At 40.3% G+C, this 27,496-nt stretch overlaps 1 protein-coding gene across 1 annotated transcript in view; it reads right to left on the bottom strand.

Annotated features, from left to right (window-relative positions):
- Positions 1-19,967: 19,967 nt before the first annotated feature.
- Positions 19,968-27,496, bottom strand: part of pak1 (p21 protein (Cdc42/Rac)-activated kinase 1) — a 52,303-nt gene continuing 44,774 nt past the window's right edge. Inside the window, exons 12-16 of the mRNA XM_069712940.1 lie at positions 27,087-27,204; positions 26,720-26,819; positions 26,068-26,264; positions 25,251-25,388; positions 19,968-23,676 (exon numbers count right to left, since the gene is read on the bottom strand). Coding sequence (XP_069569041.1) covers positions 23,590-23,676; positions 25,251-25,388; positions 26,068-26,264; positions 26,720-26,819; positions 27,087-27,204 — 640 coding nt within the window. The 3' untranslated portion in view covers positions 19,968-23,589. The remainder of the gene's footprint in view (positions 23,677-25,250; positions 25,389-26,067; positions 26,265-26,719; positions 26,820-27,086; positions 27,205-27,496) is intronic.

Raw genomic sequence — 27,496 nt, 5'->3', positions numbered from 1 at the left:
ATGGGTCTGGACCCAAATTGGGTCAGATGTATGGCAGGTGGTAACATGAAAAGACCAGTGACACACTTAAAGGACTGTCTGAGCTCCTGAGGTAGAAGTAGAGTGTTTTTCTTCAATTTAGGCTGAGAAAGTTGCTGTGCATGAAGTGAGGACACAGACAAAGATAGCACAGAGGAAAGTAGGAAAGGTGGAAAAGAAGAGAACAGCATCAAAAGAGAGGTGCACATGATTTCAGAGCGTAATGTGTTACTATGCTATATTGTCGACCCTTGAATGTCTCAGTCCCTCTGTTTTCCCTGTTTCCCTTTGTCTCAGTTTTTCTTCCATCCTCTCTCCCCTTTCACCTTCCCATCTGTCAGTGTTCCTCCTCCTCTTTGTGTACAGCCTTTGAATACTGGCCAGTACTTCAGCAGCTTGACATCCAACTACATGACTGGACAGCATTTTATTCAGCCAGAGACAAAGTCAGGAAAAGGTTAGCTATCCACACACTTTTCTATTTATATACCTGTATATTTATAGTACATAAAGTTGATTACAGCAACAATGACACTACAGAACTGTTCATTAAAATGTTCTACAGTCAACTCAAACAATTAACTTACTCCAGAGGTCAAACATAAGCCTGTGAACCTGTCAGCTATTCTGCTCATTGATGACCTATTTACACCTATTTACAGACGTTAACAAAGCACCACTAACAAAGCATTACAGGTGTCATGGTACATGTTTTTCTGGCTGAGCAGCCAGTGTCTCGTGGTAATACAAAAAAAAAGGCAGCAGTGCAGTCTTAATGATCTGGAGAGAAAACATGACCATTAACTCGTCATAACCTCTGGACTTTGACCGTGTTTCTACCTCAGGATTTTGTGGAAAACCCTGCATAAAATAACTCAAACAGATTGAAAATGACACTCACATCTCTGTAGGTCTACAGTTTAACTAGTGGGGGAATCTCCCAACCATAGCAGGCAAACATACAGAGCACAAAAGATCATAATGCAGAGCCCCGGGTCCCTAAAGCTGTGAGCCGACAGCTGTAACCAGTGAACCACTGCAGCGCCACAGGAGCGACATGACGCAGGTAAGAGTCGGTGTCTGACACAACGTCAGACAGGCAGCACTGCTCTGATCCCAGAGACAGAAGGAGAGGTGGGGACCTTGGCAGATGTGCCTCTTTCTGAGGGGCTCGGTTATTAAATACAGAACCTCCTCAAACACAAACGCAAAATCATTATTGTTGTCATGGTAAGGTTGTCATAATGCCTTGACTACATCCCTAGTGTCAAACAATGGCTGGTTGATCTGTAAAGCAGCATATTTCACTTACTAGAAACTGCTACTGCCCTAAAAAAAAAAAACTAAAAAAATATTGAATTTTGCGCAGCTCTTCCAGTTTCAAAAAGCCTTGTTCTACTTTTCCAACAGATTGTTGAGAAAGAGTTAAGTGAACAAAGTCTGCCCTTCTCCTTTGTTGAGAACGAGGACTTGACAATATTTAGGTCAGGGCTCCTAGCCTCACTACGCCAACCAATCCACATACTTATTTTGCTAGGTTAAGACAATAACAGGATTATATTTAAGAGACTTATAACTATTGATGCCAAATTATATCAAATGGTAAAATATTATACAAGGCATGATCACTGTCAAATTTATTCAGTGGATTTGATTTGAAAATTCCTCCAAACATTCATTTGATTCCAGAGACTAAATGAGTCGCCTGTGTCTTTAAACTCAACCAGGAATTAGTACCAAACTTTAATACTTTCGTAGCACAGACTGAATTGTTCGATACTTATACTTGTTCTTATTGCTTCTGTATGCTGCTGTAGCGAAACAAATTATCCTCAGGGATTAATAAAGTAACTACCTAACCTAACCTAATACTTTCTAGTATCCAGGCTTGTCGTTCAGGACAAAATTTCGATACCTATGCTAAGTCCAAAGGAAAATGTTTCTGGTTTCAAATGCAAAACTTCTGCTACGTTTACGCAAATCTCATCTCCATCAGTGAGCCAATACAGAATTTCCCACACGTAGGCTTCACCTGGGCCGTCGACCCAGGGAGATTAAAATCACTCTGTTTCAACCTTGGTGTATTTAGTGCTGCAGTAATGGAGTGAGAGGCTTTTCGGATAGCTATCAATTCTAGTTTCTACTGAACACCTGCATGTGATGCATTTTTGGGGGAATCTGTAAATTATAACATTTACCCACAGACTGCATGTGAGGCATTTAGGGGACATCTGTTAATTGTAGCAGCAGAAAATAACCTGGGTTACCACAAACCCCTGAAAAGTCACTTGTTTGTGGTTTTATCAAATTCAAGAAAGGTTTTATAAATACCATGTTCCACTTTCATATTTCATCATTTGTGTGGCATTTAGAATACTTTCACACCAAAACAGCTCCGCTATTGGCGGCCTGAATACAGCTTTATATCTTAATCTCTGGGTGATGTGGGGAACACAGGCAGCTGGGGAGAGAAAAGGTTAACAATCTGTCATGTTTCACTTGCCTGCTCGGCTCCATTACATCTGACAGCTTCGCTGACTGCCCTGCATCCCCACCAACAATTCAATTATAACACAACGGAACTGAGTATAACTGGAAATATTTCACTTATCCAACGAGACGATTCTCTCCAGCATCCAGGGAGCCTGCAGGGCGAGCCTCACAGCGAAACCAGATAGGAGATATTTTACTGCTTAGAAAACTATCCAAAAAAAATATGCACCTTATAACGTCAAATCGTGCCTCAATCATAATTTTTCAGTGTTAAAAGTAATTTCGAGATTGTACTAATACATCCTTGGTTACAGAACAGTTAGCAGGTCATTTAGCACGATGAATAATCTCAATATAGCACAGTCTAGTACAACATACTGTATAGCCTAACTGAATTTGCTAATTTTCAAAAAAATCACTTTGTAAACACATAATTTATGGTAGTAAATTACAGAGGTATTTAAGTACTTCACATTGGCAAAAAAAAAAACACCAACAACACAATGTAAACTCATTAAATAAAGATGCACTGTGACGACCAAATTTCCCCATTGTGGGATTAATAAAATCAAATTTAATTTAATCTAATCCAAAGTAATGTGCGACATCCTCACTGACATGCATACAAATAACTTGAACAATATGAATTACCAGATTGCTGTACCATCTGGCGAGGTGCAATGTTACAAAAATCCAAACTTCAGTTAAATTTAAACAGACTAATTTCCATCTAAACTATTAAAAACAACAAGCCAATCAACATTCCTAAATCCTAGCGTAAGAAGAAAGGCTCCAGGCATTATAACTATGTATAGAAAATACAGATAGATCATAATTCATAAAAATATATTAAAAAATGTTGTTCTACTCCAGGCTCACCTTATTCAAGGCGCTTTCAACTGGCACAAACGCAAAACTGAGAGATGTTGTGCTTGAAAGCAGAAAAGTATGTGGGTGTATGGATAAATGAAATAACAATGCACACATCTTCAGTCATGTTTGTGTGCATGCACCTGTGTGTTTGTAGTAGTGTTATAATTATGCACACAGTTAATGTGTTTGTCTCCCTCCCACTGCATTCATTAATTTCAGGACAAGGAGAGAATAACAACGTGGAAAAAAAACAAAAGGTAAATTGAGGAAACAAGGTTTAAGTTCCCGCTGGACTGATGGTGTTTTTTGGAATATGTCTATATTTGTGTTGTTTTTTTCACTTCTAACTACCAATTGGTGTTTCTTTGTTTGGATAATTGAGAGTTAAATTCAAGGAAGTTGGGATTCATCAGCTTATCAGTGTTGCTGAGTTTTCAAGGGGCATACTGTTTTTCTATTGTGCTCAGCACTGTCTCAGTTTTGCATAACTATTTTGAGTTTTGTAGAATATTGTACTATTTTTAATGTACAGGTTACAGTGAAAACATGACAAAGATGAGCAAAGTGAGCGGAATAAGTATCCATAATAAATCTGAATTTGATCATGCACAAACCGGGCATATTACTTAAAAGTATTTTGTCACACCTAAAATTCTCAGAATAGCAGCACCACAGGAAAGCAAATACGCAAGATCACCAGCCAATTGACACTTTTCTGTTTAATCTGCAACTAGTGGCACCGGTTTGAATCCCCAGAGTTTGTGGAGTGCCCTTTAAACCAGGCAATTAATCCCTGCTACTCCTGTGGAGCTGCACAACTGTGGTTTCAAGATGTGAATATGCACAAGATTAGATTAAACTTTAATCGTCCCTTTGGGCAAATGGAGTATTGGATGTAGGACTTTGAAGCAGGTTGGTGCTCAGAACACGTTCAAGATCAAATGTTTCATGAAAAACAAAAAAGGGATTTTTTTTTTAATTTTATTTATTTATTTATTTTGGTGTTCATTGGCGTGTGACTACAGGCTAAATAAACACGAGAGCTTCTCAGCTTTATCGCTTCGCATGTGAAATGACACGAGCTAAAAGTAACTAAACAGGCGGGTTACTGCGGTCCCAACATGCAGCTCTTTTTTGCCGGAGATACCCAGCAGCAGATCCTGGAGCTGAATGCAATTGGTCCTACGAAAACTAAGAGGAGGGTGGTGGGGCCCATCACAAGGCTGCATACTGAATACACAGTGCTGGAGGCTGCCTGTGCAGCGCAAGTGTGTTTCAGTATGCGAGCTCATCTGCTTTTATAGTGTAAAATATAACGCAGCAACACACACAACAGAAGAGAAAAACATATCAAGGCTGAATGTGCAGAGGTTTGTCCGCGTGACCCTGATACAGACGTGTCCACGTCTTTTTAGATTATAAATGTTTTGGGGCCTCAAATGCTTTCTGTGACAATATGTTGAGATGTAATGGACAGAATTTATGGAAGAATCCCCGATGCCAAATAAAAAGACTGATTTATCTCACTATAACACAGTTGTTGGCTCAGTACCTTCCTCATCAATAGCAATGATCTGTGAATCAATTCACTGTGTGACATATGATTCACTCAGTGAGTTCTTTGAGGAAATAAGGTTGACAAATCCTTTGCTTTTCTTCGTTTTGTTTTATTATGAATTCGATCTCTTTGGCTTTTACCTGTTGGTTGAACAAAACCAAGTCAAAATATATATATATATCAAAAGATAAATCAATAATTATTATTCTATATATATTTGTTTGAAACCCTTGCATACCAACATGTCACACAAAATAAACAAACTAAAACATACTGTAAAGTCAAACAATAGGAAAATATATGCAATCTATCACTCTTTGGGGCAACTGTTTGTGTTTGTGTATGACATTTGTGAGCATATGTACACGTCACACACCAAAAGATTAACGACGCTGTAGTTGGACAGACAGAGAGAGGGACAGAGAGCCGAGGAGACTGTACCCACTAAAACAATGCAGCCCTTTGTGTTCGACCAATCGTCTCTCTGCTCGTCACTCATTGTCCAAACACATCACACCACAGCAAACAACCAAACATCAACACCACCAACTACTACCAGGCATGTGCTGGTGTCAAAGTTTCAGAGTGGAGTCGTTCTTAAAACAAAAGGAAATCTCGATATTAATTAGAAAGCGCGAGAGAGAAAAAAAAAGCACATATTTCAAGAGTATTCCTGATTTTCCATCCAACTTTTCGGTTGGTTGGGCAACCAAAAGATGAGAAAAGTAAACAAAAACTCTTCTGTAAAATGAACGACTGACATTTATATTTTGAGAGTAAATGTAACACCTGCACAGACTTCAATAACTGTTTGGGAGCAAGTTAATAGAGGAACTACACGTTAACTCAATTAACCACTGTGTAAGAACATCTTGTCTTGGCATGTCTCAACAGACCAGACAGCCGAGTTTACACACGTTACAAAGACGCATGTATCAGCAGTGATGTTAAAGAGTGTTGGCAGATTATTGATAAGCGGACCAACATATTGATCTTTTCAGCCAACTGATCGTTATATATTGTCATCATCACAACCCTCAATTAGTTTTAATAGCTTCAGCTGCTCGACTGATATCGGCCACCCAGTGGAAAAACCCACTAATAAAACCAATCAAATTAACTTGTACATTAAATCAAAATAATTCACTATAGTAAGCGCCACATCAACATGGAAAAGCAATGCACAATGGGATTCATACAACTTTTAATTTTAACTGTATGACTCAAAATCTGCCCATTATTAATGTCGTATTAAAGCTTTGTTTACTTATTTTATTGTGTTACTGTCTTCCGGGAAAAGAAAACAGTGCCAAGCGATTCTACTAAATCTTTGCAGACATTTTTAGCTGAAAGGTCAGAGTCATTTGGCCAACAAGTAGGGATGGGAATTTCAAGCAAAACCACGATTAGAAATTTGCTCTGCACTATTAGATTTTTCTTCGAACATTCTTGTTGGTCTAATAGGGATCCAACTAAATGCATCAGCTGAGGAGTCCTTGATTAAAACCCTGTATCATCTGCCTTTTGTCACTGCGTCATTGTGCCCAAAAGTATCAGCCCACACTGGCAACTCATTAAACTGCTGGGCACAAATGACAGGTGCAAATAAATATAACAATGGAATAATGTCAGATGACTTATATTTCAAGTCACTCTGTAGTTTCTGTAAATTAAATGACAGATACTTAATATTCACATATGTGATTGATAGTTAAACTTATAGACACAATATCTGCTTTTCTGCTACAGTTTATCATTGAAAGGGTGAGCCTGTGTCTATTTTCATATCACTGATTTGTGCCTTCAAAGGAGGAAACTTTAGCATCCCTCGACACCATCTGCTGTGCCGTACTTTCAAATGATGAGACAGAACTAGAAACACAGGGAAGCGCAGAAGAAAACCGGCGTTCCTTTCACTTATGAGTTGCAAAGAGACTGAACGTCAGTCAAGACGCTGTGCTGCAGAGCGTCAGCAGAGACGTTGCATCATGACGCTCCCTGTACCTGTCTGAGATAGTGTTTACATGACGTCTGCTGCTGCTGCGTGTGTGCGTGTGTGCGTGTGTGTGTGTGTGTGTGTGCGCGTGTGCGTGTGTGTGTGTGTGTGTTTTTTTGAATGGTGCAGCTCTGTGTATGTGTGTGTACTTTCGGCAGATTTTTTTTTAGGCAACCTCAAAACACACAATAATCCTGTGCTCATTATCTCTCATTGTTAGTGGAACATGAACTGTATGGTTTGTGGACATTAATATGAATGGTTATGTAAAACTAAGCAATAATTACAAAAGAACCTTCAAATACAAAAAACTTTTGGGACCTAAGAGGGTTAAGAGCCAAAGTAGGCTGTAAATCCACAACTAATCACTTCAGAAATATTTCAGACATCTGAATCCTGGTTCCACTACAACTAAATTCTGGAATAGTCTTTCCGTCACTACTGTATGACACTTGTAAACAAAATTGCACTAACCTTGAATTTGACCTTTGACGAAACTCACCATTTAAACCAGCTTTTATGTCAAAATGTCAAAGAAGTGGTATGACATCATTGTAAAAAGCATTAATGTTATCTTACTACGGCATGTCGCCAATAAATAGCTGCTTTTAAAGACATTATGCAACACCATCACCTATTTCAATGTTTATTGTCAAATACTGCCGAGTTTGGTCGGTCCGATTTTTGGGATACACAACTGTTGTGTTGTATTGCACAGATTGTGTTACTGTAGTTGTTATGTATTGCTGTGTGCGTAGCATACTGCTGTGTACAAATTTCCATTTCATGCAAATCTAAAGTCATCTGAACCTCAATTTCCATGCCAGTCTGGGACTCTAAAGTGGTAAATGAAAGTGGAAAATAAGTGACAATGTTTTTTAGTGCCATTTGCCAGTAACACAGTAGCTGCAGATCAACAGTCAACGGTGACTTAACATCCAAAAGCGGCATAAGCCCCCCCAAAAAAATGGCGCCAGCGGGGCAATACTTTCTGAAGTCCTCATTCGCTGAAGAAATAAACCTGAGTTGAGATGACTGGACTGTCACTGGACTGTTTAGTATAACAATACAACTATATGGGCCATGTGAATGAGAAAAGACTGTCAGTTAGCCACTTTCCTTTACATGTTTCTCTACATAATTCTGCCTGCAATGCTTTTCTGATCAGCATATCTGATCAGTAACGATTTTCATGTCGACACTTGTGAGGAGAAAAGTCTGTTTGCCTCCAAACTAAAAAAAAATGATGAGGTCTGATGATATGATGAAATGTCTCCAGACTGGAGGTAAACAAACTCTCAACATTCCTGATGCAAGCTGTTTCAGCCAAGCTGGTACTTTCAAAGATTTCTCACATTATTCCCCTTTATGATGATAAAAAAAAAAAAAACATGGGTATTCTTCATCCCTTTAACATCCATTATTTTTTCCCACAGCTGTAGGTCTACAGAACTGACCTTGACTGGGGGATAAATACATGAATATATGTGATGTGCTGCCTCGTGACTTGGACTAGAAACAACCCTTATGGAAAGCCTGGTAATCTTGCATTTCACAGACATTCTGGCAGTGTATTGATTTGTATTATTGACATATGAGATAACAGTAAGGTGGCCCCACAGAAACCTGATTTGCCTTTCAGTCAGCCGTAAAACCAAACAGCTGCATCGAATCCAATAAATCACAACAATATGTCACTAAATGTAATGTAAGCCCAACTCTGACGGAATAATTGACAATAACTATGTGACAACACTTCAGCTGCTGAGACACAACTGAGTCCATGTGCGAGATAGTAGAAGAAATAGATTACAAACGCTCACAACAAACAGTGGCGATAAACAGGCAAGATTGTTTGGCCACCTAAAGATTTACATGTTTTGCGACTACAATCTTAATAAAATACAGAGTGCAGTTTGACACTATCTCCACGATGCAAATCAACAAACAAAGAAGACAAATTAAAGGCTGCAATTTTATAAGTTGCACTCACTTTCACAATATTCCATTTTCTAAGCAAGACACACGCCAGCTGGAAGAAACCTGAACCGGGAGATATGTAGTTACAACATAAACACGTTTAAATATAATGTCAGAGCTCTAAAGAGATATTAAAGATTAAAAATTCAGGAACGGGTGAATGGAGTCTTTAAAAAAAATAATAATAATTATAATTATAAACTAAGGGATGACTAAACGGAAGAGCAAAACAAACTCAGGATTGTCCTTAATTACCGGGACGGGATAGTGTTCAGCTGGCTGTAACGTAAAGTAGCATAGCAGGACTCCTGGGACGGTGCTGGTGTCAGACAGTGATCAAATTTCACATTAAAAACTGACGATAGGCTCATTTCGTTCAGTCCGTTCAACATTGAGATTGACATTATGTCATAAGAAACTGGCAGTAAATAACCAACGACAGCATAATTATCACGTAAAAAAAAAAAAAAAAGAATTAAAGGTGACGTTTACTTACCTAAAGGACGTTTGTTTTTGCTGGTCGACTCTCTTGTTTCTGTATTTTTTTTTTTTTAATTTTTTTTTCCTCCGTTGATTTTCGACCGATAGTTTTTAGATGCGTTCTGATGCGTGTGTGCTGCAGTGGTCTCGTGCAGCGGCGCAGCCTCTCCTCGCTGCTTCGGTGTGTGTCTGTCTGTCTGTCTGTCTGTGACCACCCCGGACGTGTACTGCACGCGCTCTTTCTGGCTGGGGAGAGACATAGACAAGGCTGCAGGCACGAGGCGGCCGCGAAGGGCTCCAAATCAACCTGTTGCTTACGTCACCGCAACACGCTAGATGGATGGATTAACATTATACCAGCCAAGTATTATATTCAGCAGAGAATTTTTTTTTTTTTTTTTCTTCATATCTGAACAAGAAAACACCTGATCCTCTTTTAAACAGCATCTATAGATATATTTAAACAAATAACTTTTTTTTTTTATTATTACTTACACAAAATTATATAAATAAAAAACAGATCAGTCCATGAAAAAAGTGAGTATTCCCCTACATTTATCACACCTTTAAATCCATAAAATTAGAATCAGGAGTTGGGTGCCAATCATTAGAACCTCCTGAGGGACTAGCATGGTAGAACCTGTCTTATTTAAACCTCTGACATCAAGGGCCTGGTTCTGTTTTTACTATTGGAGTGAGTGGTGCCATCGTGCCAAGATCTAAAGAGTAAAAAAAAAAAAAAAAAAAAAAATATTGAATATGGGAAGGGATTTAAAAAGATGTCCGATTTATTTGGGAGGGTCCAGTGGAATTATATATAATCTACAATTGGAGTAGATTTCAAATGAATGGTAAATGGTCTGCACAAATAAAGCACTTTATCATGTTAGCGGCCTCAAAGCACTTCACAGTTTGTCTCCCATTCACACACCAATGGTGGCAGAGCTGCCATGTAAGGTGATTGCTTGCCATTGGGAGCAACTTGGGGTTCAGTGTCTTTCCCAAGGACACTTGGACCGTGGAAAGGAAGGACCAGGGATTGGTTAGTGGATCACATTATATAGTCATATCATAGCTTGAAGATAATGTGAAGTCACCTGTCCGAAGATTGATGTTGAGGCTGATGTGGATCTTTTATTACAGGCTAATGATCTTAAACACACGTTACATCTATAAATATTTTTATTGAATAAAGGATAATAAAAGCCAATTTCTCCTTTTGCTTGTGTTCAGATATATCACTTTTTTTGTAGGCACTGTTTCAAAGAAGATTTAATGTTTGCTTATCTAAATATGTCCACAAAAAAAGTAAACAGTTTCCTCATACTGTATCATAGTGTATTACTATCTATAGAAATAAAGTACATCAAATACTGCAGCCAAGATAACTTTAGAATATAACACCGTACCGATGCTAAAGGCAAATTTTTAAAGATATCTATTTTGCCTTGTGGACAGATTTATGTGTCTCGCTTCCTCATCAGTTTTGTTATGTAATGGTAAACTCCTTCTCTGCACAACACACCATTAATACAAAATGCTGTTCAGAAAACAAGCATCATTAAATGTAGTCTGTGTTTTACATAAGCGCAGGTGCTGTGGTGGTAAACACATTACAGGAGGCAGCAGAGTGATAACTCCCCGCTGACAACACAGCAGAAGACATTTACAGACACGAAATGTCAGGCTGCACTCGTTATTACATAACTGCAGCAAACCTGTCCTGATTCTAACTTCAATCACTCTCACAAAATCAACTTATCTGCAGCACAAGGTTTTTTTTTTGGAGAGAGCAAAGACATCCAAACTGTACGCAGAGCGCAGATAGGAGCTCTACTGCGGAGAGATGTCCACAAATGAATCAAAGAAACAACCTAAAAACATAATGAAGGAGTATTTTATTAATCAAAACTCTATTCAATTGAGAGGCTTGCACATGAAACACCATTTCTACACACTGAGACATCAGAAGAGGCCGAATTTACACAACTTTATAATGCAGTTTAATGCAGAATATGTCCAAACATCGTGTTTCATAAAACACTATCCAAGTTATATTTTAGTAGTCCGGGTCATCATTCCTCCTGGCTATTGATACCATTATACTCATCATCATTATTGGAGGAACGCAGGACCCAGGAGAGAGGAATATAAAAGGTTATCGAAACAAACAGTTGAATTAAATGATCACATTTATTCCATTTATGCTCTGAATGGGAAAAAAACATCATTAAGATCATCCAATGAGAACCCAGCACTGGGTTCATTTCAGCACAGATGTGTGGAATCACTACTCAGTGGTTTGTGTTTTTTCTGAGGGAGGCAAGTGGGCCATTATGTGTTGGTGTATTTTTAATTCATCAGTATGTTTATTCAAAGGCCTTTTGTTTTTAACCACCACCTTTTTGTGCTACAGCAAACCAGTAGGTGAGGTTATTGTTATGCATCCGAACGTCCCTTTCTCATAAACGCAATATCTCCAGAGTGCCTTAAGATAATTTGGTCAAATTTGGCAAAAACATTCATGTTCATATGAACATTGATATCTCAGGAATGCCTGGATGGAGTTTCTCCAAAGGTGGCACAATCATTCACTTGGCCTCAAGGATGAACTGATTTAAGTTTGGTGGTCAAAGGTCAAAGTTCGAAATCACTTCAAGGTCACAGTCACCTCACATTAACCAATGCCTGTGAATGCAATTTTTCAGGAACACCTTGAGGGAAGTTCTTCAAATTTGTCACAAATGTCCCATTGGCTCTGCAATGAACTGTTTCGATTTTAGAGGTCAAAGTCACTGTGATTGCAATATACTGGTTTGAACAGATATACATGTACACTACACCTTGAGAAATTCGAGGAAGCATACAACCACAACGTGGTACTTCTAGTTTCCTCTTTAAATGTTTCCATACATACTTTGAATTCAATCCCCAGTTTACCAGGACAAAGTGCAGCTTAATAGTAGAAACTAATGGATGTCCCAAATCCACATGGTTTGGCTGTCTAACATTAACCAGACCTAAGTCATGCTGTTGACAGATACAGGTATATCCAACTGACAAACGAGGAGCTGGCAGGCTCTGTTGTAAACTCCAGGAAAAATTAAACATTCCCGGGATGGGTTTGGTATTTTTTTTTTAACATAAAAAACATTTATACTGTCTTTCTAAAACAATGAGCTGCATTGACATGTGAGTCTTAAAAACTAATATGTTTGTAGTTTAGTGTCCTAATAGTAACGGAGGGACTGGTTTAAATTTGTGAAGCAACACTGCTGGTGCAGAAAGAAAAAAAGCTGTGCAATTAAAAGCTCCAGAACATCAACAAAATAGAAGTCCTTAAAATGCACCAGAAAAATGGAAATCTGAACAGCCAGGACGAATGTGCAAACTCCATCTGTTGAAGAAGATTGCATAATGTAACAGAGAGCACATGAGCAGATTCTGAATGGACCTTGAGGTGAGACTGATTTCTTACCGGTTGTTTCCAAGGTCAAGAATGAACTTTGAAGCTCAAGCTGTTCACTGCTTCTCTGAACAAGACTCTGCTCTTGAGCGGCTCAAAGCCCGACAGCAGCAGACTGATGTTAAACCGGTCAGCTCCCAGGTGTGAATGAGAGTAATGAATGTGCGAATGTTCTATTAAGTTTCCCTGAAACATCACACACACACACACACACACACACACACACACACACACACACACACACACACACACACACACACACACACACACACACACACACACACACACACACACACACACACACACACACACACAGCATAGAGGCACACAGACTCAGACTCCACACACAGAAATCAAAACACACACACACACACACACAGTCACCGGGGTCCCCTCCCTCTGCTTATGCAACTCCTACGCAGAGGGTTGCCATAGTGACTTTGTGCACCTTTAATCATAATTCTTCAATCTGGTCAACAAGGGATGGGTCGCCAGGGTAACAGAATCATTACAATGGCAACCTGTACAAAAGAGACACCTCCCTCACACACACACACACACACACACACACACACACACACACACACACACACACACACACACACACACACACACACACACACACACACACACACACACACACACACACACACACACAGGAAAGCGTTTTATTACAGCCTCCTTGGGTGATGATAGCTGGTAATAGACGCATTCACTCAGCAAACAATAAGTCTAAGACAGAATGGACGCACAGACAAAGCATCCATCACCTCCTACACCTTTACATCGCAACCTGTGAACTCCAAAAAGTTGAGTCGCTGCTCGAGACATCAAGGCATCAACTCCACAGAGACTGCTGTCTCATATCATTTTCAAAATGATACTTTCAATGATACAAAGGAGACTTTGACAGCTTTGGATGCTGCGCATCATAATCTGTCACAACACCGACAATCCTGTAAACCGAGGCAAGGTTCTCTGTTCACGCACCGAGGCAATTCAAGATGCCTTAAATAAAAACCTTAAACAAATGAAAGAAAAGCTACATAAAAATGTAAATACAAACAGAAGCATGTCACAGGAACATTTAAAAAGCTCAGAAAGGAGGCACAACTACAGAATAGAAGGACATAATGGTTGATGAGTACTTAAAGGAGCAGTGTGTAGGATTTAAAGGCAGCAGTGAGGTTGTAGATTGCTAATACCCCTGCTACATCTTCCACTTTAGAGTGAGTAAGAGAGTCTACAGTGGCCATGAAACACACCATATTTCCACTGTAGAGCCATTGTTTGGTTTGTCCATTCTGGGCTACTGTAGAAACATGGTGGGCTCATAGACCGTATATCAAAGTGGATGCAGCTTCCAGGTCTGACAAATGAGGCCGGTGCAGAAGGGCCATAAAGTGCAATACCACCGAGTGCCACTAGAGGGTTGGCGCCAAAAAAAACCTCTAACTCCATAGACTCCCATTCAACTTCTCTCATGAAGTCAATACATGCTTCCCATGAGTCATTATGGTGTCATTCGCTAAGGTCACTCCTTCTTATTAGTTTTCTGGTGGTCCATCTGAAAATGATTTCATCATTAATTAGATTTTAAGCTTTAAAAAACAGCATTTTGGGGAGTGTCTGTTTGATTGACAGGCCTGTGGTGCAGTCAGGTTTCTGCTAACGGTGGGCGGGGCGTAGTGTCTCAGGTTGCCAATCAGATTGAGTCAGATCCACCGCTGGCTCACCCCAAGCTCGTCCGGATATGGTCACTTCTGGCTCCAAAATATCAAGATGGTGACGTACCATTTACCAAAGTACCTTTACCGACCAGCTCCCTACAGATAAAGAGGAGCTCAATCAAAGGCACCTAAACCATACCTGGATAAAACAAATCATGTTGTCCATGCAGCGTGTTGTTTTCCTGCAGCTGCGTCTGGCCTCTGAACATGTTAGACATTTAGCTGATGCTCCCGTTCACAGTCGATTACAGTGAGTCAGCGTGTAACACGCTTAATGTCATGCTCTATCAAATCACATTCCTCTCTCTTTCTTTAACGCGCCACTCAGATGAAATGCAACTTAATTCTGTACTCTTTAGCACTACTTATATTACACCCTCAGGTTAGACTTTAAAATTAAATCTCCAAACATTTGAGACGTCTGTCAAACAATAGAGCTCAAAACTGAAACAATCTGGAGCGTCTCCAAAATCAGTTCTTTAAAATCTGGTGACTGTCGTATTGCTTTGATTTCATCTCATTTGGATTGTTGGATTGTTGTTGTGTGAGTCAACAGAGTTTACAATTTATAGCTTCTTCAAGATGCAGGACCGAAACCAAAGAGAGAGAGCGCATTAGTCCGGTTTTAGCTTATCATCGTCAGCTCCAAGTAAGTAGTACACAAGCTCCTTATCCTCTTTTAAAGCCCCTTAAAAAACACATTTCTATAAGTGTGGTCTGAATAGGACTTCAGTTCTATAAATCCCTAATTAAGTCCTAATTAAATAGTGTATTACTAATATTAGTATTATTGACAGGGTTTGATAGTGATAATGAAAGAAATGGGGCTGATCGGTGTAGTGATCAAAGTATCGCATAAATTATTAAGAGAGTGACAGATACAGATTTGAAATGCCTACCTGTGTGTGTGTGTGTGTGTGTGTGTGTGTGTGTGTGTGTGTGTGTGTGTGTGTGTGTGTGTGTGTGTGTGTGTGTGTGTGTGTGTGTGTGTGTGTGTGTGTGTGTGTGTGTGTGTGTGTGTGTGTGTGTGTGTACATGTTTATATATCCCAGTGTGGACTTCAACCTGAATGCACACCTACTCATGGGTAAATGTGGGGACAAAAAGGGGTGCAGTCTCCCTTTAAAGGGTTAAAACTTGGTTTCAGAGTTAAGGTTCAGGTAGGGGCTAGGAAATGTATCACATCAATAAAAGTCCCCATAGAGACAGTGAAACAAGTTTGTGTGTTGTGTAGTGGGGACATAAATCTGTTCACACAGTCATATTGTGAGGACTGATGTCTCTTCTGGGGACAACAAGCATGCCTCCGACAACAGAAATCGTTTTACTGTGAGGAGAAGTCGTGGTTGAAGATAAGTCTTCAGGAAATTAATGTAAACAAGTGTGATGTCCTCTGAATGGATGGGAACACGACTCTGTGTGTGTGTGTGTGTGTGTGTGTGTGTGTGTGTGTGTGTGTGTGTGTGTGTGTGTGTGTGTGTGTGTGTGTGTGTGTGTGTGTGTGTGTGTGTGTGTGTGTGTGTGTGTGTGTGTGTGTGTGTGTGTGTTTTTGAATCAGGAGTCTCTGCAGTGCTCTTCCTCTGCAGTGGAAGCTGTTATGTAACAGAGAGCAATAAAAAGGAGGGGAGGGGGGACTCCACTGCAACACTGAGGGACCTCAATCAGCACACACACACACACACACACACACACACACACACACACACACACACACACAGTAGAACATGGTGATCCATTACTACTGTCGTGGCTAACCTTCGCTGTCTCTCTTTTTCGTTAGACAAAGCACAAGCTAGGATGTAGGCACAGTGTTCAATAATAATAATAATAATAATAATAATAATAATCATAATAATAATAATCATTACCATATGGGCAAAAGTATGTGGACAGGTTGTCTTTGCCAAGGGCTCTCCATTTGACCGGTTAGTTCCAGTAAAGCGAAGTGAAATCTTAATGCTGCAGCAAACGATGACCTTCGAAGCCAGACTCAGACTACAGGTTGTATTTGTCTCATGACTGTAATTGATTAAATCAAAATGCCATAAATTCTTGCCGTGTCTTTGTGGGATGCAACACTACAAGTACAACCCGGACCAATCATGTTCCTGCGTGAGTTTCTGTGTCGTTGGAGAGGACAAAGCGTTGTCAATTATAGCTAAAGCGCTTCTATCTGTGATGCTAATGGTCCTTTTCTCATGTTTTCAAATGCACACCAGAGAGCACCCTGTCATCCTATTGGTCGACGTCGAGGAACACGTCGTAGGATGTGTCAAACCAGGCAGGTAAAAACTACAACATTTTGACATGCTGGACTTTTCGTCGATGTGCCGCCGATGCTGCATCATTGTTCTTCCATGAAGTCACAATACAAGACTTGTTTGTCGTTCCCGATGTTCATATTCAGAATCAACACTGAACATTTTTTGTGTCAAAATTCGTGACATCTGAGCCCGGCTTTAGAAAAGTCAGATCAAGTCAGTCAGATCCACCGCTGGCTCCTCCCCCGGCTCGTCCAAATATGGTCACTTCCTGCCCCGAACCGGTCCGAACTAGCAAAAATGACGGACAGAATCAGAACTGGAGGCTTGATGACGTTCACAAACCGACGGGCGACGTCACTGCTGGTTGCCGCTTGGTCTCCACCCATCTGAATTCATAGGTTTTATAATGAGCATATCAAAACAGTGGATGGAAACACGCATGCACAAAGCAGCCAGGTTCAGAAAGAACTGGTTCTAGTTTGGTATGAAAATAATCTGACCGTCCTGCAGTGTTTTGTTCTCAGCCTTCTCCAACTCTGGTGACTCTGACTTTTCACCAGGTGATAGATTTTTAGTTTGTTCACTATTATACTAAAATGTTTTCCACCTTCCTGTTTCCTTTTGTCTCCAATCTTCTCACCTGTTCCATCGAAATCTCTTTTTTCCTCGTGTCAGTCCCTACTTTCTGTTCTTTTATTTATTTTTTTTCATCTTTTATACTTCCTCCCCCAGCCCTCCTTCACCTCTTCTTCCCTCTTGTTCTGCTCCGCCCTCAAACTTCACACCTCCTTTTTTTTTTTTTTTTTTTTTATGTCCCATTTTAATCCGTTCTCACCGCTGTCTGGTTTTTTATTTCAGTCTCACCCTCCATGTTGTTTGTCCTTGTCACTGATGCGTCACACTCTGTCACTCTCCCTCCTCTCTCATCCACCTCAGCAGAAAGTAGCCTCGTTACGCTCCACGCTGCACCAGCAGAGGAAGATTCACGACTACGAGTCAAAGAGAGACTCGCAATTTTGATGCAGGAAGAAAAAAATAAAAAAAATAAAAAAAAAACTGAGCAGGAATCCTGCGTCACTGTTTCTGTCCTTGCAGGGCAGTTAGAGTTGGTTCATGTTAATGAGAGCTCAGTCTCCATGGCAACAGATTGTGCACCACCAGAGATCAGTTCAGAGGTATCTGTGGATACCAGAAGATATCAAGAAACCACATCTGAAGATAACACTTTATAAAGGGAATTCATATGTCTTAATATTCATTTATAATTCAGTTTTAAATATTTACAGACTGTAAAATATGTCAGAAAGTTTGAGGTATTATAGGCTGTTTTTTATAAACTTAAACAGTGTGTCCAAATTTTACAGAGATAACAGCTAAAACTAATACGTTTTAAACGGTAAAACCAGAATTTAAATTATAAACAGCAACATACACGAGTTTAAAAGAAAACTAGTCCCAATAAATCAGCAGATTTTAGTCTGAAAACTTGGAAATGACACAAGGACGCGTCTGTTCAAATGCTTTGTGATGTTTTTGTGCATCTGTGTTCACAGCCAGCAGGCTTGAGTTCACTCAGCCGAGACATTAATGAAAGTTTCACATTATGCAACGAGCAGGCCTGAGCCCACTGCAGGGGCCTACAGGGGCCTACAGGGGGCGTAATACCGATTCACACGCAGAAACACAGCCTCACTTCCACCAAAAAGTCCTTCTGTATGAGCTGGAGGATGAAACCGAGGAAGCAGGCAAACAGTAATTACCACTTTTAATTGGAGGAGAAAAAAAAGGAGGAGATGGGATCTGATTTCAGCAGCAGAGAGCCTTCAACTCATTTCTGCCCCGGACTCACCCAAAGAACAATTCTTTACATAAGTGACTTACAGAGGGGCTTTACAGCGTTTCACTGTTATTTAAAACAGAGTCTGACATTGTGCCCAAATCCGTTCGCAGTCCATGTTTTAAAGGTTTCAGTAGTTTATTTTCATGTAAACCGAAATTAGGATGTTGCTCTTAACTTGAGCCCTGTTTTATTTTTTTATTTAACGTGTATTTCTTTATAAATTGGCACAATTAAAAGTGTGCAAACTAGTAATTAGCAGCTCCTGCTTGGACTGCACCGACAGATGTACCGAAAAGTTTCGATGAGTTACTTTAAAACTGAAGAAAACTTTAAAATGTGAGTTTGTTTCTGATTTAGAAGGGAGCTCATTTTTTTCAATGATTTCTAAGCAGATTTATGAACATTCAATTGTAGATATTCGCAGAACCATTAGACCGGAGACTCTTACTGTGTTCCAGATGTTCTACTGGTGCATTAACACAACACACTATTTGAGTGCATAAGTGCGTTCAACTTAAGACGTCCGAGGAAGCGGACGCTTTTCCTGAACACCACACAGAAGCGTTTACTTTGAATTTTTTAAGTACCGCCATGCTGCTGCTGGATAGAAGGCATCAGTGTTTTTATTATGTGTTCAACAGAGGGCACAAGATTAAAAGTAAAATGATTAAAGCAGCAGATGTGTTGGCAGGTGATGCATCCAAATGTTATGGTTATTTCCGGTCAGAACACCAGAGAGCAGTTTGAGAGAACACTAGCCTATGAACATTCAAGCACTACACAAGTAAGAGTCCTAACATGTAAGAGCACTATTAGTTAGTGTACGAAGGGAAGTATGTCATTTTGAACACGGCAACCTGTTTTAACACAAACCACAGAGGAAAGCAGGTTCCGACCAAACGGCAACCAACAGTGACGTCGCTCGTTGGTTTGTGAACGTTATGAAGCCTCCAGTTCAGATTCTGTCCATCACCATCTTGCTAGTTTGGAGCGGTTTGGAGCAGGAAGTGATCATATTTGGACAAGCTGGGGGAGGAGCCAGCGGTGGATCTGACTGATTTGATTGGAAACCTGCCGATACTCAATCAAACAGACACGCCCCCCCAGAAGACATCTTTTTGAATGTTATTTTGACAAATTGGATTAACTGTTCAGACCAGAACATAATGAAATATCTGCCTTCCTCTGAATTACAAACGCATTCTGACTAGTGTAAAGAACGGTCAGTCAGTGCAACAAAAACAAACAAACAAACAAAAACAGAGCAGGTTTTCAGATTTGTACCGTTTAATTTTTTCATTTTCCAAGTTGTTTCAAAAATCAAAATGACTTATAAACAGATAAATTATGGCTCTGATACACCGCTAGGTGAAGACTTCATTTGACTGTCTCATTCTGTACTCAACCAAGTCCCGATAAATTCCCTGAACTGTACCAAGTCAGAATCCCCTTCCGAGCTGCAACAAAAACTGCATCCTGCGCGCTCTATAAGTAAAATTATTAATTTCACTTAATTATTTCATTACTTTGTAAGTTCCTGCAGTATTTGTAACATCATCAGTTGAGCAGCAGCTTTCTAAAGATTGATGTGATTTTATTTAAAGAGGGGGAGTTATATTCTGCAGGCTGATAATGCTCACAGAGGGCGATCAGAGACGAATATTGATTAGATTTTTTTTTTTTCTTCCATTGACAGACTGTTGTTGCATCTGAGAATACTCTGATCCAATTAATTAAAACTTTAAATGGCCCCCAGAGCAGCGTTCCCCTGTTTTCCAGACCGTTCCAGCTCGAGTCAGGGATTCAGACCAGCACACAGGAACACACGGCGGCGGCAGCTTCAGGCAGTTTGTTTACGCGTTTAATCTGCAGCTGTGTGCGTTGATGCCTTGCTCACAGACACTTCAGCAGACACTGTTCACACTGGCGTTCAAATCTCAGACCTCAATGAGGATCATTAACATGAGGTTTTACTCAAATTTACCAGTTTCTCTCCCAGATGCACTGCTGCAAATTAATCTGAAAATATTTTCCTAATCACATTTACTTTTTTAAAGGCAAGCAAGCTGCAATATTTGATACAATTACAAACTCAACATATTTGGATTTTGGACTGTCTGTTGCACAAAACATGACTTTTAAAGACATCATCTGGGAAATTTTTATATTTCACAAACTTCGATCGACAAAGGAAACAATCAGCAGATACTAACAGTTAGCTGCAGCTCTAAAGTGTTTGACAACTTGCCTGAAATGTCGCCATCACACCGGTACAAAAGTAGTCTTTCACCTTTGAAACAGTTTAAGGCCAGAGGTACGTTAACTCTACATAAAAAAAATAATAATAATAATAAAAGGAAAACTAAGAGACAATTTTGAATAAATGTTTTGGAAATGTTTGGTAGTTATTTACATTGCAGGCATTTTTTTTCTTTTGCAGAGCAAACATCCGCAGCGGTCCATGGAAACTTTGGCTCTGGCGGGATTCGAACCTGTGACCTTCTGCTCACAGGAAGAGAAAAAGTTTGTTCCAAAACACATACTCAAACATCCAAATCAAAAATAAGCAGTGAACTCATCATCTGACTTCGATCAGTTAGAACAAACAAAGGTTGAATCAGGTTGTTGTCGTCTTTGTTTTTTGATTATTTATTTTTGTCAACTAATTTTTTTTTTTTTTTTTTGCACATAAAATATACACCTCATGTTCGCAGGGCTCCAGTGAATCCCCCAAAAGAACAACAACATCGTACCATCGTAGCGTTTATTTGTCTCATTCTTCTGAAAATAGGATTAAGATACGATCTCTCCTGTCGTACGCAGGCGTCCTTCGTGAATCGTAACTACACGTTTCAGTATCATCACAGCTCATTTATTATTCTCGTTTCGCTCTGTCGTAAACGTACCGTATAAAAAAAAAATTAAAAAAAAGGGTTGTCGACATGCACATTCTCTCCATCACAGTCTCAGCGTTGAGCCCGCAGACGGTGAAGTCCCAGAGCCGCGGACGGAGAGTTTGGACGCTCGGGTTGTGGGTAAAATCGGAGGCTTACTTTGCATGACTTGGCAAAAAAACACTAGATACGAATGCTTTTGACTCACGCTAGCTTTAAAGGAGACTATGAGACATCATATGGACGTCACAATAAAGCTTCTGGGGTTGTTTTTTTTAACGATTTCCTTCCAGGTGAGATTTACAGGAAGTTCAGTGGTGTAACAGTGAAAGCTCTGATTACAAACGTTGAACTTTTAAACAGGAATATTCAAAACCAAATGACAGACACACGTTTTACTGCGCTGAAGTTGCACCGTGGAAGCTTTCTGAGCTTGTTAAGAAAGGTGTAACATGAGCTGAGGTTTCTCTCAATCAGCAGAGAAAATGGAAATGCAGAGAAGAACAGGGCCGTTGAAGCACGCTGAAAATACGCAGCTTTATCAGTGAGCTGCATTTAAAAAAAAAAAAAAAAATTAAAAAGCTACGTCACAACCTGACAATATCATATATCTGCAGCTGCCCGCTGACGCGCAGGAACACGATCGCCCCGTTTGTGTCGTGTGTGAAAAATATCTGGGTCTTTAGCTGCTCGACTTTCTTCTCCAGCTCGTCTCTAACTGTGTTTATCAGAGCTCATTTGAAGAAAACAGTGAGACTGAAACTTAAAGAGTAAATGTCAAAATAAAAGCTAAAAGAGGCTAAACAGCTCAGTAGAGCAGCAGATTCTGTCCAGAAAGCTTCCTCTCAGATATCATTTAGCTAAGCTCAGCTGAAGAGGGGGAATTCCTCCAGATGTTTGGAGAACTGATGATTTTAGCAAAAAAATAAAAGTAATTACATTACATTACATTTCATTTAGCTGATGTTTTTTATCCAAAGCGACTTGCAATAAATCTGGGATGTAGAGTTAGAAAGAGGAGAGTTTCCAGATCTGCAGGACAACACCTCTCTGAATACACTGTCAGAGGTAGAGGTGCACTGTGGGTAATGTAGGCGCCAGGTTTTAACCAGGAACTGTGCAATAATTCTGGTTTTGCTGAATTGATTTTGATCATTTTTGACCGTCATATTCCCCTCAAATATCTCCTCTAACAGCAGGAAGAACGGTTAGCAAGCAAAGAACCGCCGTCCGATCCGGTTCAAGACCGTTTACTTTACGACAAACCCAATAAACCTGTAGAGAAAAGCTAAATGTCGCCTTCAAGTCCAAACTCGGTCCATCGACGGCTCCGGGAAACGCCAGTGTTTCCTCATTATTATTAATATTAATATTCTCTAACTCACAGCTCACTGCAGACACAAAGTACCGAACAGCTGCTGCTCCATGTCACCAACTACACAACCAAACACTAGTCAACTTAAACAATACCCCAACACACACACACACACACCCACACACACACACAGACACACACACACATGCACTCACACTCTCTCTCTCTCACACACTTACACACACACTCTCACAAACAAACAAACTCCCATGAGTCTTTGGGCTCTGTTGAGACACTCTCTCTCTCTCCCACACCGGGTTGTTGGTGAGAGGGCGGCGATGTCAGCGATGACATCACCCGATCACAAATCGACCAGTGATGTCACTCAGTTAGCCCCGCCTTCCTGCCCGAGTACAGTGGAGTGTCGAAAAAGGAGTCGCTGGAAGAAAGTACCCGTCTCTCTCCCTCTGTGTGAGGGTGGAAGGGGAGGGAGGGAGGGAGGGGGGTCAGAGGTCAAAGTCAATGGGTCACGTGGGTGAAGGAGCAGTCGCAGCAAAGAAGAAGAAGGGAGAGAAAGACTGAAGGCGTTCATTTGTAACGCAGCCAGCGGCCGTCAGCGCCTTCCAGGAGGGACGACAGACACACGGAGACGGACACAGAAGACACGGTGGGACAAGGACAGCTAGCGGTTGTTCTTCGCAGCCTCCTTCGCCGCCAGAATGAGAGGAGTCAGACTGGAGAGAGGCTTTGCCATCTTCAGAAACTGATGCTGGGAGGGGAAGAGAAGGAGGAGTGAGGAGGGGGGGGAGGTGGGAGGAAACAGGGAGGAGGAAAAAAGAGAGAAATATCTCAGTTCGTCGTTCAGTACAGAGGAAACGGAAGAAAACTCCGAAAAAAATCAAGTTGATTCATGGCACAGGAAAAATATAAATAAACCAAATGAAATAAACGCATTGATGCAGCGCTGCAGAGAATAATGGTGTGTCAACATATGCATAACATATACATGTAAACTCAGAACAATCTATGTCCCTCCGAAAAAATACCGCATTTCCACACAATTAAAAGTTCTCGAGATAAAAACAACAGCTCGAAAATAACATGCTGACGTGAACAAACAGCAAGAAAAAGAAAAAAAAGAAAAAGAACGTCCCCGGTGTGAAAACGCCTTCAGACGGTCTTTTGTCACGCGAGATATGCGACATGTGACCACTTCTTTAACGCTGTCTGTCTGAAATCAGCCTGTAAACGTTCACTTCAGACAACAAGGTCTCAAGACTCCATATTCACACTCGGACAAAGAAGACGTTGAAGTTGAACGGCTTCTTTCGCAGTCAAGAGTTTCACCTCTGATTCATCGTTCAGTTACACAACTCACTTTACATCTCAGCTCTACTTCCACCTCCGCCGTGTCTCCACACCTACACAGCTTGACCGTCTGTCTGTCCGAGTGATTGGCTGAAGCTCAGAAACACTTCACTGCGCTTCTCTCAAACCACCTCTGAAGGCTGCAGAGAGACTGATAGCTCCCGGTTGGACGTTTTCCACTAACAACTTGTCTGACCTCCAAAGAAAACAGCTTCAATTTGTCGCCAATATCGAGTAGTTTACTTGAGTATTTCCTTTTTTATGCTACTTGATTTTCAGAAACAAATATTGTACTTTTTTTGCTGTTTTCAGTGCATTATTTTACATATTTAAGTTATTTGTTGCCTCGCGGATTTAAATTTTACAAACAAAATAATTGAAATGCTTTTAAAATATGATGTATTTAGTCAAAATTAGCTCTACTTCCATTAGCTACAACACTAAAATGCTACACACACACACACACACACACACACACACACACACACACACACACACACACACACACACACACACACACACACACACACACACACACACACACACGAATGCATCAGTAATAATAATGTTATTAACTATATTGCACTATTGTTACTTTTACTTCACTCAAAAAGTGGACCTTGAATTGAGATTGTTTGTCAGCTGCTGTTTGAGCTCAAAATATTTCATAATATGTATGTATTCAGTTTCCATCTGAATAAGAGGTGAATTAAAGGATCCATTTAAATGTGTTATTGTAACCTGTCGTGGAGAGTTGGACAGTTTCTGGATGGTAAAAACATTCGGTGTAAAATATTTATCAGTTTTGTCTATTAAATTTGTATTTATATTTGTTGATGTGACTTGGAAAATGTTATTGAATTAACACACACACACACACACACACACACACACACACACACACACACACACACACACACACACACACACACACACACACACACACACACACACACACACACAGAGCCTCTGTACCTGCAGTAGCTCCTTAGCCGACCCTCTCTTCTCCACGTCCATCTCCAGACATCGGTTCAGGAAGTCTCTGAATATCGTCGACAGTTTCTCCGGGTTCTGCAGCTCCGGCGTCCCGTTGGTTGCTATGAGATACAGTGCCTATAAAACACACACAGGCAACATGTTTGAGAAGTCAACACACTGTGTGTTGGATCAGAAGATCTTTTACTCTGCTGCCATCCAGTGGGGGGGTTTTAGGAATTACACAGCTGAGAGCGCCTGGTAGAAATTACTTCCTGTATTGCTCTTTTAAACAGTGAGGTCGGATGTTGCTGAAGTTGCTCTTTAGTTAGTCCAGAATATTTTATTCATTGACCTTTTAATTACGTGCTCATGCAATATAAATCCTTGCTGGTTGTAAGAAAACAGCAGATGGATTCATTTGTAGTTTTCTTATTGCTAAAATCACAGATCTGCTCTAAAATGTTGTTTCATCGGTTTGTTTTTTAGACCACAAAAGAACCAGAACCTGCTGAGAACCGGACCGAGACACGAAGCTCAGCAGCCGGGTTCAGACATCAGATCAGAGTTCAAGTGTAAAAACACCTTCAGGCTGCAAACAACCCATAATGCAACACTCTCAGGAGCAGCTGGTGTTACAGCAGACCTGCTTTTTCAAATAGACTTAGACTTGGACTTTATTAATCCCACAGTGGGGAACTTCAGTAAATATAATTACAAAGAATATTGTCTCATATTTGTGCTAATACTGTATTTACTGTCTGTATAAACGTGTTATCATCTCTCCCTGGTTCGGCCCGCGGTGAACGCCTCTCACCCTGAGTGGATTCTCGTTCAGGTACGGCGGCTCCCCCTCCACCATCTCTATGGCCATGATGCCCAGAGACCAGATGTCCACTTTGGGGCCGTAGGCTTTACGCGTCACGACCTCCGGGGCCATCCAGTACGGCGTCCCCACCATGGTGCTGCGTTTGCTCTGCTCCGGAGTGATCTGGGCGCAGAACCCAAAGTCAGCTGCAGGGAGGAGAGACAACAGCATTAGTCCAAGTTAGAAAAGATCTCTTCAGATGAACACAAGTTCGACCTGTTTACTTGTTATCAAGCTGTAAAACGCTGTGATACATTCAAGAGGTTTTTCTGGGAATTTGTCCAATTTTTCTGCAAATTTATGACAAAATATAGTTTTAAATAGAAGTTAAAATGGAGTCATTTAAGTTGAGGCTACTGTATGAACTTTCCACACATAATATAATGTAAAACAATATTTTACCAGATACTAACAATCCATTATTCACCTTAAAATACAAATAAACATCAGAAATGGAGAGTTAATAACTGATGTTTTCATTCAGGTTGCTGTTTATCAATTACATCTTCAGTATTGTTGGTACGACTGCAGAATAAGTCCCTGTAACCCAACATTAATGACGATAAACAGACTGAGTGGATGTGAGCAGCTGTTCACTGACTGAGTTTGACGGAGCCGTCCATGCCCAGCAGGATGTTGTCGCTCTTGATGTCTCGATGGATGACCTGGTTCGAGTGGAGGAACTCCAACGCCTGGAGACACTGGACAGAAAAACACAAGAATTTAATATCTAACAAAAGAAAATATGTCATCATAACATAAAACCAAATCAGAAAATGATTCTGTCGAGTTATTAAGAGTTTTGGAAATGATTACAGTCTCCTTTTATTTTTTTGTTAATTTATTTTTTTATGCCGTAAATACTGTTAAATTCTCGATTGATTTTTCTCCTCCGGCTTCGCAGAGAGAGATGATGTCGTTTTTTAATTTATTAATTTCAACCCAGGACGTTGCCTCACTCCTCTCACCTCTCTGCACACGGCGGCTATCTGGGCTTCATCCATGCAGGTTTCCGTGACGACGTCCGTCAGCGAACCTCCGGCCAGGTACTCCATCACCACCCACAGCTCATCGCCCACCAGGTAACTGATGCAAACATCAACACGTGCAGGGATTAACGATAAGACCGGAATTTTAATGAAGACGTTTTACTGAAATGTCTCAGAACCAACTGAGGCTCAATATTTTAAATATAAAGAAACTGTTTTTAGTTGCTGGTCTGTTGGAAATTTTATGGAAAAAGTCCTAAAAAGTTTGGTTTTCTTAAAATGTTCAGTTTCTCAAATATTCTCAGACAAATAATAACTGCTTGGTTTAGTTTTAACTGGTATAGATGTCAATAAATGATGAATTTCATTACCAATTAATTTCGGTTGAT

The sequence above is a fragment of the Brachyistius frenatus genome, unplaced genomic scaffold, assembly GCF_029030835.1.
Source record: "Brachyistius frenatus isolate BFR_SWC_R1_liver_20210118 unplaced genomic scaffold, ASM2903083v1 Contig_114, whole genome shotgun sequence".
Taxonomy (NCBI): domain Eukaryota; kingdom Metazoa; phylum Chordata; class Actinopteri; family Embiotocidae; genus Brachyistius; species Brachyistius frenatus.
The sequence above is the reverse complement of the archived record's forward strand: the minus strand, read 5'-3'. Positions and strand labels throughout refer to the sequence as shown.